The sequence below is a fragment of the Palaemon carinicauda genome, chromosome 37 (assembly GCF_036898095.1).
Source record: "Palaemon carinicauda isolate YSFRI2023 chromosome 37, ASM3689809v2, whole genome shotgun sequence".
Lineage (NCBI taxonomy): Eukaryota > Metazoa > Arthropoda > Malacostraca > Decapoda > Palaemonidae > Palaemon > Palaemon carinicauda.
This window is the reverse complement of record NC_090761.1, coordinates 31,011,884-31,025,062: the sequence shown is the minus strand read 5'-3', so window position 1 is coordinate 31,025,062 and position 13,179 is coordinate 31,011,884. Positions and strand designations below refer to the sequence as shown.

The following is a 13,179-nucleotide window of genomic DNA, read 5'->3' as shown; positions in this document are numbered from 1 at the left end:
ACATTTCAGACAGGATCTGAACTTGACTGATAACCTGATGATAACAAACTAGCTTGGGCCTGGAGCAGGAACTGCAGAAAAACAAGTATCTTTACCAATGCTATGGATATTTTCTTACTTAGTTTTGAATCAAGAATGGCGAAGAAACTTGGCTCTATCGCAGTTCCTCCGTAAGATTACTGCCTTTACCAACAATTTCAACCATTGCCTTATTAGAAATTTTTGGCTTAAAAGGCCAAGAAACCTCCATTCAAGGCTTTTCACTGTTCCCCAATCATGGTGACACATATTATGGAAGTTGTCTATGTTTATTCTAGTAATACCATACATTTTATAATTATTTTTTACAATGACCCTCCTTTTTTGCCAATTGCAGAGTGAATTAACTTTTCTTCCATCATTAACTTTCCATATCCTCTATCTAAAATCTCAGAATACGAGGTGTGGCATTTAACCTGTTTCTGCATCTAGTATAAAAACAAACCGCAAGTAATTTTATTATTTTCTTGTTAATGTTTCCTTGCATTGTATCATTCTACAGTTTATCTGTTCTCCATTTTTCAGCTTTAGTTATGCTTCCATGTCATAAAGTGTTTTTTATGATCTAGACCAGTGATTCTTGAATTATTTGTCACGGCACACTGGTGTGCCACGAAGCTATCATGCTACATCAATTTTTTTTTTCTCTAAAGATGCTGATCAACCAAGACTTATGCTTGGTCTGCAGCAAAACTAAATGTCAAATTAATCTATTGAACCAATAGAGTTAAAAAGCCATTTCACTATTAAACATTTGACAGTGAAAGATAAACACCTTGTACAGTATATTAAAAAAAAAGCAAAAAATTCTTAGATCAGTTGTCAAAGCAATACAATTGTTTTTGTGAAAACAATGACTGCAGCTGAACGGCCACATTTTGTGTCGATTAAGGGGACATAAGAAATAAACAATGTAATCTAAATCTTAAATTCTTACTGAAACAGTCTTACTCCTTGCTTGCAAACAGACAGTCAAGTCCATGAATGGTGAAAAAGGAAATTAACAAAATCCCATTATCAAATGATAACATACTTCTGAGAAGCAACACTAATTGCTTACTTGCATTTTTTAGTTTTACTAATAGCGTTGGAATATTCAGTCACTTTTTAAGTTGCAAAGGAATGTCAACAAGTACTAGTAGTCAAGGTAATCTTTGTATGTTGAAAGGATACCTTAAAGAATTTAATTCTCCTTGGAAATCTTGTGTCAGGATTTGTATCCCTCACGGAAAAGAAAACCCAACCCAGATCTTATTTTTACCCATTGCTTTTTATATAGAGAAATTCTTGCTTCAGAAATATAGCATGAGGATTTAAAACAAGTTTAAAAATAAGTACTGAATTAGTCAGTTATATAAAAAGTAGCCCTTTGAAGCCAACCTTGCAAAGAAATAGAATCCCAGCATATTATGTTATTAATGCACATCAAAGTTCGATAACTGTCGAAAAGTAAAGTTTTATCTTGCGTTCACAAATTACAGAAGTAAACAATAGCAACATTTTACATTAAAAAACTGGGAGAGTTCTGGGAATATGTATCTTCCTTGTGAAATTTGGATGTTTAAACTGGAATACTTAACAGAAATCTTTAATCAATTTAGGAAACCAAATACTACCATATAAGGAAGAAATTAAAATATTCTCACTTCAACTGATAAGTTGGTTGCACTAAAAAATAGAAAATTATTTATAAAACTAGGGAAAGCTCAGGTAACTAAGATAAGTTTCTTTCAATACGTGCCATTTGGACTGAAAACTTTTCTGCAATGTGGTTACCCATCTGACGGCGCTTAGTGTAAACGTTAACCACTATTTTCTATCACTAAGCATGGAAAAGTATAATTGGATTGGAAATTAGTTCACCGATGTTTCTTCTAATATTGTACTACTGTTGTATGAAGAAGAAATGGCCGCTATTTATAGTGATCAAGGGCTAGAAATAAAATATTTGATATCACCCAGTGGCACATTTTGGATTTATAGAAAACAGGAACATCCTGCTCTAACCAAAAATCTTTATCACTTCTGTTACAATTCTCTACTTATCTTTATGAAATAGGCTTGTTAACTCCAAATAGCATCAAAACTAAGAAGCGAGAAAGACTACGATAAACTGAAGAAGAAATGATGGTCTGCATTGGACCAAATATTCAAGAAGTAGCGAAAAAAAAAGAAAAAAAAAACAGGTACAGGGCTCACACTGGTAAACTGTACAGTTGACTGGATAGAAACACTGAAAAAAAAATTAAATTCATATTTACCCATGTGAATTTTAGGTCTGTGGATCCATCTAATATCTAGATGTATACCAATTTAAACATTGCCAAGTGTGACACAATGTTCTTACGAGGTCTTAGGTGTGCCGCTGGTAAAAAAAAGATTAAAAATACCGACCTAGACTATAACTAAATGTACAAGACCTGTTATAAATTTCGGCTAAATATTCAAACATATATTCACACATACGCACGTATGTAAACATACACACAGATTCAACTCTACCAACCCTATCCCCCTTTCCTAACTACATCGCAGCAGTTTCGGCAATTTGTGTACTTCTCGGGGTACCCCTCTCACCTATCCGAAAGATGGGAAGAGACCAAGCAGTTATACATCTGGCAATGCTGTTGAGTATAACTGGATATATATATATATATATATATATATATATATATATATATATATATATATATATATATATATATATATATACATATATGTATATATATACACACAGTAGGCCCCCGCCATACGACATAAATCCGTTCCGGAGTTGGTATCGTATGGTGAAAATGTCGTATGGCGGGCAATAGAATAGTTAATGCGTGAAAAACCCCTGGTAAAAACATAGAAAATTAGAATGTAACAAAATACAATACAGTAGTATAGTAAGCACTGTACTACAGTATACTTATATATAATATACATGTACAGTACTGTATAGTATATAATTAAATAACATTATAAATAAAAATTATATACTGTACAGTACTGTAAAGGAAAAATTAAATCTTATTTACCTTTGGGGTGACGTGACTTGAGCTGGTAGTGGGTGGAGGCAGAGGGGGGAGTAGACGGTAGATATAAAAACGTATCAATGCTAATTATGTTATGTACACTTAATAATAAATTCATTCTTACTAATAAACACTTAAAATTAAAAATGCTTTTTTCATTATTTTTGTCTTTGGAAATTTTTATTTATGAATTTTTTTTAGAACTTAAAAAATTACTCCTTTTTTAGCTTTTTTTATAGAATCACTATTATCGTCTTTGCTTTCTGACATTTCTCTTTTGGAGAAATATCTATCCAAAGAAGCCTGTTTCTGACGATTCCTCAACATATTCCTAAAATGACTCATACACTTATCATTAACACTCTGCATAAGACGACTTGTGTGAAGTTTTTCTGGGTGTTTCTTTTCAATGAAACTCGTAAGGTTTTCATACCAACCGATAGCTTCCCTTATTTCTGACGATGTCGTTTCTTCAGTCTCCCCCCCGTCCTCGCCTCCACTAGAGCTGTGCTCTTCTTGACTGATTGTCAACTGCATTGCCTCTAACTCCTTCAAGTCTTCAGTCGTAAGCTCCTCCCTGTGCTCCTCGATAAGGTTATGGACGTCAGCCTCATCGACAACAAGCCCCATGGACCTCCCGATTGAAATTATTTCCTCAACATCACCTTCAGGGGCAGGATCATCAATGACCTCTTCTTCAGTTGAGGGATCGAAACCTTCAAAGTCTCGTTCTGCTACAACAGCTGGCCACAGTTTCTCTCATGAAGAGTTCAAGGTGCGCCGTGAAACCTCATTCCAAGCTGTGTCGATCATCTTCAGGCATTGAACGATGTCAAAATGCCCCCTCCAAAATTCACGGAGGGTGAGTTGAGTGCTTTCAGTCACTTCGAAGCATCTTCTGAACAGATGTTTCGTGTAAAGCTTCTTGAAGTTGGCAATCACTTGCTGGTCCATAGGCTGGAGGAGAGGGGTGGTGTTTGGTGGCAGATAGAGAACCTTAATGAAGGAGAAGTCAGGATGAATGATGTCCTCGAGGCCAGGAGGGTGAGCAGGGGCATTGTCCAGCACCAGGAGACATTTCAGAGGAAGATCGTTCTCTTCTAAATAGTTCTTGACAGCAGGACCGAAGCAGACGTTTATCCACTCAATAAATATGGTCCTCGTGACCCAGGCCTTAGCATTAGACTTCCAAAATAACGAGAGCCTCTCCTTCGTGATATTTTGTGCCTTGAAGGCACGAGGATTTTCTGAGTGGTATACCAGTAGGGGCTTAATTTTTAAGTCCCCACTGGCATTTGCACAAAATGCGAGCGTTAGTCTGTCCTTCATTGGTTTATGGCCAGGAAGTTTCCTTTCTTCAGCTGTGATATATGTACAGCGGGGCATTTTCTTTCAGAAAAGGCCAGTTTCATCGCAGTAAAAACTTGCTGAGGAATGTAGCCTTCTCTGGAAATTACGTTCTCAAACTTCTTTAGGAATTCTTCTGCTGCTTTCTTGTCAGAACTGGCCGCCTCTCCATGCCTGACGACTGAGTGAATACCAGTCCCCTTCCTAAACCGATCAAACCACCCATGAGAAGCCTTAAACTCTTGGGGGGCTTGCTGCGACGTTCCTTCGCCTCCGCCGTCTCTCTGGGCTTCCACGAGATCGGCAAAGATGGCGCTCGCCTTGTGCAAAATTACCAATTGCGTGAGTGTATCACCAGCGATTTCCTTCTCTTTAATCCACAGAAGAAGGAGTCTCTCCATCTCATCGTTGATTGAGGTCCTTCCACTGGCAAGGACAGTCATGCCTTTAGAAGACTTACTTGCTTTAATGGCTTCCTTATTGGTTACGGCCGTACGTATTAGCGAGGGTAACGATGCGCATGCCTTCTTCATATTTCTTTATGATCTCCAGCTTCGTTTCCATAGTTATCATCAAAATGCACAAAAAATAACAATATCGCAAGCACTCATACAAGATCAAGTCTTTACGAAATGCACACAAGATTCTGAACTGAGCGCACGTATGACAAAGAGAGAGAGAGGCAGCATCTCTCTCAAGCATTGTGGGAGGATTTTCGGCCAATAGCGTATCGGCATCTTAGTGACGCCGACCAATAGCAGACCGGCTTCTTAGTGACGTATGCAGTGACGTATGAGCATGGTGGTAAGCTACTGACTCGCACAGTCGTACACGTAGAAACCGCTAAATTTGAGTTTCGGAATTCGATACCGTAAGGTTGGGAAAATGTCCTAACAAGGGGACGAAAAAAAATCGTATTCAACACCGTAACGTGAAAAAAACGTAAGCTGGGGACGCCGTATGCCGGGGGTCTACTGTGTATATATATATATATATATATATATATATATATATATATATATATATATATATACAGTATATGTGTGTGTATTTATATATATACAGTATATTAGAATTTTAAGACAAAGTTCTATTGCGGTAGATCAGAAATTAATTTAATTCTCGGTTCAAAGTATTATTTCAGGCCTACCCAACCCTTTCCACACACAAAAGTAACTCCTCAAGTGGTAACTAGAGGCTTTATGTACTTTTCAGTAGTCTATTGATAAAAAGTACGTGCCAGATCCAAGCTATTATCACCTGGCCTTATAAGGGTTATGAAGATAATTTTCAAACATTTCACCCACACGCAGTAAAAATGGCACTAATGAAAATATTTTTGGCATGATTACATACCACATCTATTCCCTTTGAAAGTCTATAAAACATCTATTCCCTTTGAAAGTCTATAGAAGCAAACAAAATGTAATGAAAAGGTATACGGTTAAACTACGATTAACTATCTGCAATAGAATTGTAGAGTCCCAAGAGAGTTCCTGAAGACATTGGCCAACACATTTAAAGAGTACTCTTCTCCTTTTCATATTCATATGATCTGGGCTGCTAAATTAAAGCCTGGGAAGGACAAAATATATGACCCCTGGTTAAAGAATCCCTAATCATCAGCCCAATTCTAAAAGTGGATGTCAATCATTGCATTTCTTAGAGGTCAGACATTTAATTGTCCAACAGATAGCCATAACTAAGAGGAACGGAACACTGGTTAGTCTGCTCAGTAAAAGATATTAACCATCATGATGATAAGCAAGTTGTCTGCAAGATGGTTACCAAGAATGCTGACACCAACACAGAAGCTAGTCAGAGTGAAACCTCAGAATTTTGTTTTCTTTACAAATTTTCAGGCTCATTTACACATAAAGGAAATTGATAACACAGGGTGAAACATTGATTCACTTCTTCAAACCTGTTATCTGAATAAAAAACCTATAACCCTAAAAAAAATGAAGTAAGAGGTGTCTCTTGGTAGTGGTGACCTCTATGTTTTGGGGTTCTGAGGGTTTGATTATCATAGACTACCTAGAAATTGGTCATTAATGCAGAGTAATACACACTAGAATTGCTGCACTAATAAAAGTAATAAGGAAGAAATTTAAAAGAAAGATGTGCATATCCAAGTTGTTACTTTAGAAAATACCTGTCCACAGAGCACAAGAAGCAGTGGCTAAGTTGTTCAACTGTGGATCTAAATGTCCCCTCATGCCCCCTTCTACACCCATCCTGGCACTACCTGAAATTTAGCTGTATCTACAACTCAAATCTAACCAGTGTATCAGCAAAAATGAAGTCGTCCCTTTTGAATCTGGAGGCCACAAATGCAAATTTCTTGACAACATAATACTAATGCTTTAACATCAGTAGAAAATGGACTTGAAAAAAAATTGTGCAAGAACTGTATTTTTCCTATGTAACGTCAAGGATAAAGCTGAAAACTTTATTGCATAACTCATATCATTTAAATATTCTTACAATTGAAGAAATCAGTCATGTAGTTTGAAAGCAATTGTAAAAGTGTCTTTACTTAATGGAAAACTTTCAGAAGATGATGTGGTGATATAAGGGATGAATTAAAGTATAGTGAAATAACTCCTTAAACAGTTTGAAAGGAATTGCAAAATAAATATAATCCTTAATGGGAAACTTTCAGAAGATGAAGTGGGAATTTTGATGAACACATTGAAAAACACTCAGCAAAAATACAGTTCCTAGGTACTAACTCATTGTTTGCAACAGAAGTGGACCTTACCAGATCTTCCACAGTCAGCACAAGAGACTAATTCTTCGGATTCACCTGTCTTTTTATTCATAACAGCATCCCCTAGGCAAAAATCACAGTATGGACTTGGCTGCGCTTTTCCCTTTTCCACAACAGGCTTTGGTGACTTAACATACTGTTGAAATGCAATACAAAAGATTAGTATGATAATATTTTAAAAATTAAGTTCATCATAACAATGCAAAACTATCACATTATGGCAGAAATAAAATGGCTTTGGATATGAACTGTAAAATTTAATGGGAGCCCCAATAACAAGCACAGTATAAAATTAAATGTCTAGAAAAATTATTAACATTCATACTATTATTTAGAGTCAAGATCTTAAGGAAAACATACTATTTCTCATTCCTATAGTATAATGAAGGTAGTCAAAATTACAGATGACAGTCATCATCTTTTTGAAAATCATGACCAGATACATAAATCTTTACCTATTGGTTTAATAGAACTCGGGTTATAATTTCAAGGGTCGATGATAAAAGATTTTTCTTTTGTCAGTAAATTATTATGAAATTAATAGTAAAACATCTTAAAATACATATATACCAACATTTGCATCGTTGATTTAAATATGATAATATTCTTATTGTGATAAATATCCTTTAATAAGTTTATACAATTCACAAACTGAGGATCTTATGCATTCACCCATTACAGTTTTTGTTTTCCTTAATTGCATGGAACTAGTTATGCCAAATGTACCATCAAGTTATTCTTATGTAACTATATAGCAAATGTTCTCTTAATATGAACAGCGCCAGCCTATGTATCACGGCCTTCATCTTTTGAATTTAAATTCCATTACCAGAGGATACACTCGACCATGATTTAATTTGCTTATTATTTACTTATACTTTTTAGAACAAAATTATTTATTTCAATATTTACCTGAGATTCATAGTACTATTACCATTTGAATCTTCACCATTAACCACAATGACATTATTCGACTTCAACATCCATCCAATCTCGATCATCATTCTTCTTAGTTGAATAAGAAATAAACACATTGATCAAGAACCACTACAGTATATGTAGGAAGTAAGGTGCGAGATCCTATGAATCTCAGGTAAATATTGAAAGTATGTTTTTTTTTCTAATAAAAACAGTTTATTTAACAAATATTAATCGAGATTTATAGTAATGATTACCACAATTGCCAGGATGGAAGGATAGTGTAGGATCTTTTATTCAAATGTCTGTCATGGATCTTTTCTTTGAGAATATGAATCTTTAAAAAATCTCATTATTGTAACACATCCATTACTGAAATGGTGAGAGGCAAAGAATAGCAATCTTCAAGACACTTTAATGCTAGAACTGTTGGTAATGATCTTAGAAAATTTTTATTTTTTTATTAGAATCTTTAACACACCAGAAAACTATGAATATTGACAGAACTTAAGAGGTTGGCCTCAGAAATGTTGGGATTGTCCTCATAACTATTAGATATGATGTTAGAACAGTTAGTATTTACAACTGGACTATTGATATTGATGTCACCATTAGTGATGGAATTCATATCATAGTATTTCAAACGTCACTAATGGCTATTCAGCTATGAACGTCGTCTACGTCTGCTTCCCCGATATGAAAGTCTTCTGTTATAATAAAACCTCACATGATGAAGTTGATGTCATGTTGTTGCAGACCCTCAAATGTCCTATCCCATAATGAATGATTCAGAAGCCTAACTGAATGACAGTTTTACTAGCTACCCAAAATGTATGTAATGGCTCATTACACTACGACTGATCTTGCCAGGCATTGCTGTAATGATACTGTAGTCCTTTATTATGAAACAAAAGGCATAAATATCAGAGTGAAAAGCATATACCTCACAAAAAATGTTTTTTTTATACTGATACTGGTCTTAACAGGCAACATTTGTTCCTAGAATTAATGGCGTTGACATCATAATTGTTGTGCCAATGCCATAAGTCACTATGTAATGAGTACTCAACGCCAAGGTACGCCATACACATTCTGTATAAAACATCATTATGGCTATGGCATGTGTTATGTTTCAAGCAACCCAGCCCCAGCAATAGGTAAAAATTATGGTGTATATACAGTAATCAACAATACAAACAGGATGGAACTTTTCGGGAAGATCTGAATGTAATGGATGGTCAGAATTATGAAGAATTTTATGCAACATGAATAATGAACTAATTGAACGATGGTGCCAGAGACTAATATCTAGATCAAGAATAAGAAATTTAATAGACTGTAAGTTCCTATCGAACAAAGTAAGATGAGAATCAGCAGCTGAAGACCAGACAGGTGAACAATACTCGAAGGTAGGTAGAATGAAAGAATTCAAACACTTCTTCAGAAAAGATTGATCACCAAAAATCTTGAAAAAGATTGATCACCAAAAATCTTAAAAGACTTTCTCATTAGGCCATTTTTTGTGTAATTGAAGATGACACAGACCTATGTTTCTCAAAAGTAAATCTGCTGTCGAGAATCACACCTAAAATTTTAAGAGTCATACAGTTAAAGAAACATTATCAATGCTGAGATCTGGATGTTAAGGAGCCACTTCCCTGAAACTACTTACAATTATACTCTGAGTTTTATTAGGATACAGTTTCATGCCCCATAATTTGCACCATAAACTAATTTTAGCTAGATCTCTACTAAGGGATTCAGCAACCACAAATCTACATTCAGGGGATGGAATTGATGCAAAGAGAGTAACATCATCTGCATATGCAATAAGCTTGTTTTCTATACCAAACCACATGTCATGTTGTCATGGTTAGACTTAATACTTTTAAAGATGTCTTAAAAGACAAAAATATCTATTCCCAAAGTGTGAGCAGCGAGGCGAGACGAGATTCGACTACGGCCCAGTTTGGGCAAACCTGTCATCACTTCACTGTCGTCAGTATTTTGGAAGTAAACCAAGCCTTGCCGATGGCGCCTGCCGTGATAAGGGAACTGTCCTGTTTTGACCAAGATGTCATCGTCTTAATTAGTGGAGTCAGCATATTTTGAGAAACAGAGCCTGAGGGAAATCCTTGTTTAGGATATATGTCATCATGGAAGGACACATGCTGCCTTTTTGTTACGACTTAACACAAGGTCCAAATTGCATCAGAAATTTCTTCTAGAAGCTTCCATGGCATGATCAAAGTGGGCGTTTTTGAGGAAGCCAATAGAGATGCAGAATTGTTAAAAAGAATGCCTTCTATGGAAATGACCACTGCCCATGTAATTAACTCCGCCCATACATGGGTATATAAACTTCAAGAAGAGAATGTCCAAGAGAGATAGGACAGGACATAAAGACAAGAGAGGAACAATGTCCGAAGCAGATAAGATCCAAGTCCTAACGAGATAAGAAACTGAGAAGACCAGAAGTCTGATAGAGCCAGATTCGAACCTTCCCTCCAGACAACAAAAGCCTATCTCCAAAAAATCCTGTTATGGCCGAGAATAAGAGACAAATTGAAGCAGCCAGCCCCCTGCTTGTGACAAGAAGTAGCCAACACTGCCTACAGCCTTCCTTAGTTCAACACTATCATCGAATTCTTGGATGTCTTTGAATCCGGTCATCGTGCCAGTTTCATCCGAACTTCAGACGCCCTTCTGCAACGTTCTCAAGCTCTAAGTCACCGTACCAGTATCATCTCAGCAGCTGCAGAAAACTATTCCTTAAGTATTTCTACCTTACTGACTGTTCCCCTTTTCTATTGATGTTTTGATTGATTTGATTTGTCAGTTAATGGGCCAAGAAGACTACCCTGAGGAACACCAGACATCACATTCCTATACTCACTATGGTGTCCATCAACAATAACTCTTTGCGATCTATCATTTAAAAATTCAATAATGATGGTAAGAAACGACCCACCCACTCCTAACTGTTTGACTTTGAAAACTAGTGCCTCATGATTAACACGGTCAAAGGAAGCACTAAAATCAAGGTCAATCATACAAACTTCCTGACCAAGAGTAAGAAGGGCATCACATGCTCCAAGGCCTTTACAAAAACCAAATTGCAAGCTAGGGAACAGATAATTACCTTCAGCAAACCTACTAAGATGTTCAAAAACTTTAGGTTATATGGCAGTTATGAAAATGGGCGGTAATCACTTGGACTTGAACTAATACAAGCACATTTACATAGTGGAGTAACATTTGATCAATTCTCCAAAAAGTGCTAAAAGCTCCTCTTCTTACTAACTTGCACAAAATAACCGATAACTTTGGAGCTAAGAAATCTGCACTTTATAAAAAAACAAAAGAAAAATACCATTTGGGTCTATACCTCCATACGCATCAAGGTCCGTTAAGTGAACTTTAATTTCACGATAACGAAAAGGTAAAGTAGTTTTTTTAGCCTCAGGAAAACAGGAATGAGAGATATCTCTCTTAATGGCTTATTTATTACTCTACTGCTGACATTGTTCTGACTCGGATGCATAAGTTCGAGTGCTTGTCAAGACAGAACCATTTATCATAAATTAATTTTCATTGGATATATATTACCAAGGTTGAATTCGTTATTAATTGTCATTCGAGTCCGATATTTACACACGGGCACACATACACACGGCCTATTTCAAACAACCTATTTGATTTATGGCCAAGGTCTGAAGAGCAGTGATTCCCCTCGTCCCAATAAGTTTATCACCTCAGTACTATGTGGCAGAACAAGTGCCATCAGTAAATATGATATGTCCTAGGTGACTGCCAACAACATCCCTCTGCATTCTGATGAAAGAGCCTTTTTGAAACCAGTGGAATAACAGCAAAAGGTTTTGCCAATCAGTGTCTCACGATGAATAACATCACAGGTCACCAGGACGGAAATCAGTTTACGATTTGATACCCGGAAATCCTACCCTCTGAAATACCAAAGGACTCAAGCATCAGCCAAGTTCCTGTTTTTATCTGGCTATTAACATTCAGGTGTGCATGAGGAAGTTTCTGTAACCTTAATAGTCATTTGTTGGGAAAAGGTTATTCGTGTCATATTTTTTTCTTAACTTTACCTTATTGATCATGTGTCACTCAACGGTTATTCATGTTATATTTCATTTTTATTATAACATTGATGGTCTTATTTGTTGCTAAGATTTTATTTTAATTTTACTTTATTTTACTCCATTTGTCTTTTGTAAATTATTCCCATTATATTTCACTTTACTATTTTTGAATAACCCTTTGTTTACGAGCTACATTTTTTTTCATCATATGACCCTGCTGTTAAGTTGGCCTCACAAAGATTGTACATTTTGTGAATAAATGCATAGGATAGGTTGAAGTGATAATTGATTTTAACTAAACTCCTTTTCCTTGATTTTATTTATTTTAAGGGTCTAATTTGAAGCATACGGAATACTCCCTTGAACATAATTAAATGAACTCCTTTGGTTATTTTAAACTCACTTGAATGTATGCCTCAGAAGAAATAGAAATATTCATATGTCTCACACGATTTTATCCTGAAGATTTTTTAGTTAAAGGAACGTTGAATCTCAAGTTCCTTTGTTGTAAACATATAGTTATAAGTATCTCTTACATTTTTATCTGTGCTTGTGAAGTGAAGCACACACACACACACACACATATATATATATATATATATATATATATATATATATATATATTATATATTATATATATACATATATATACAGTGTATATATATATATATATATATATATATATATATTTATATATATATATATATATATATTTATATATATATATATATATATATATATATATATATGTGTGTGTGTGTGTGTGTGTGTGTGTGTGTGTGTGTGTGTGTGTGTGTGTGTGTGTGCACCAACCACATTCCATATAGAATAAGAAATAGAAAGTTTTTATAAAGATCTGGAAATATCTATAAAAATATGACTCGACTTACATTTGTTTTGGGTGATTTCAATGCTAAAGTAGGTTAAAAGAGAATTAGTGTAATGATAGAATTTTTTTCCAAGCTGTAGGTATGGC

The 13,179-nt window shown here is 35.4% G+C and overlaps 1 protein-coding gene and 1 long non-coding RNA gene across 6 annotated transcripts in view; one reads left to right on the top strand and one right to left on the bottom strand.

The window, feature by feature from the left end:
- Window positions 1-13,179, bottom strand: part of LOC137629548 (zinc finger protein ubi-d4 B-like) — a 261,108-nt gene that overhangs the window by 31,589 nt on the left and 216,340 nt on the right. For all 5 annotated transcript variants that reach the window (XM_068360970.1, XM_068360969.1, XM_068360971.1 and 2 more), the window contains one exon: window positions 7,168-7,312. In XM_068360970.1, coding sequence (XP_068217071.1) covers window positions 7,168-7,312 — 145 coding nt within the window. The remainder of the gene's footprint in view (window positions 1-7,167; window positions 7,313-13,179) is intronic.
- Window positions 1-13,179, top strand: part of LOC137629550 (uncharacterized) — a 215,658-nt gene that overhangs the window by 109,154 nt on the left and 93,325 nt on the right. The window lies entirely within an intron of this gene.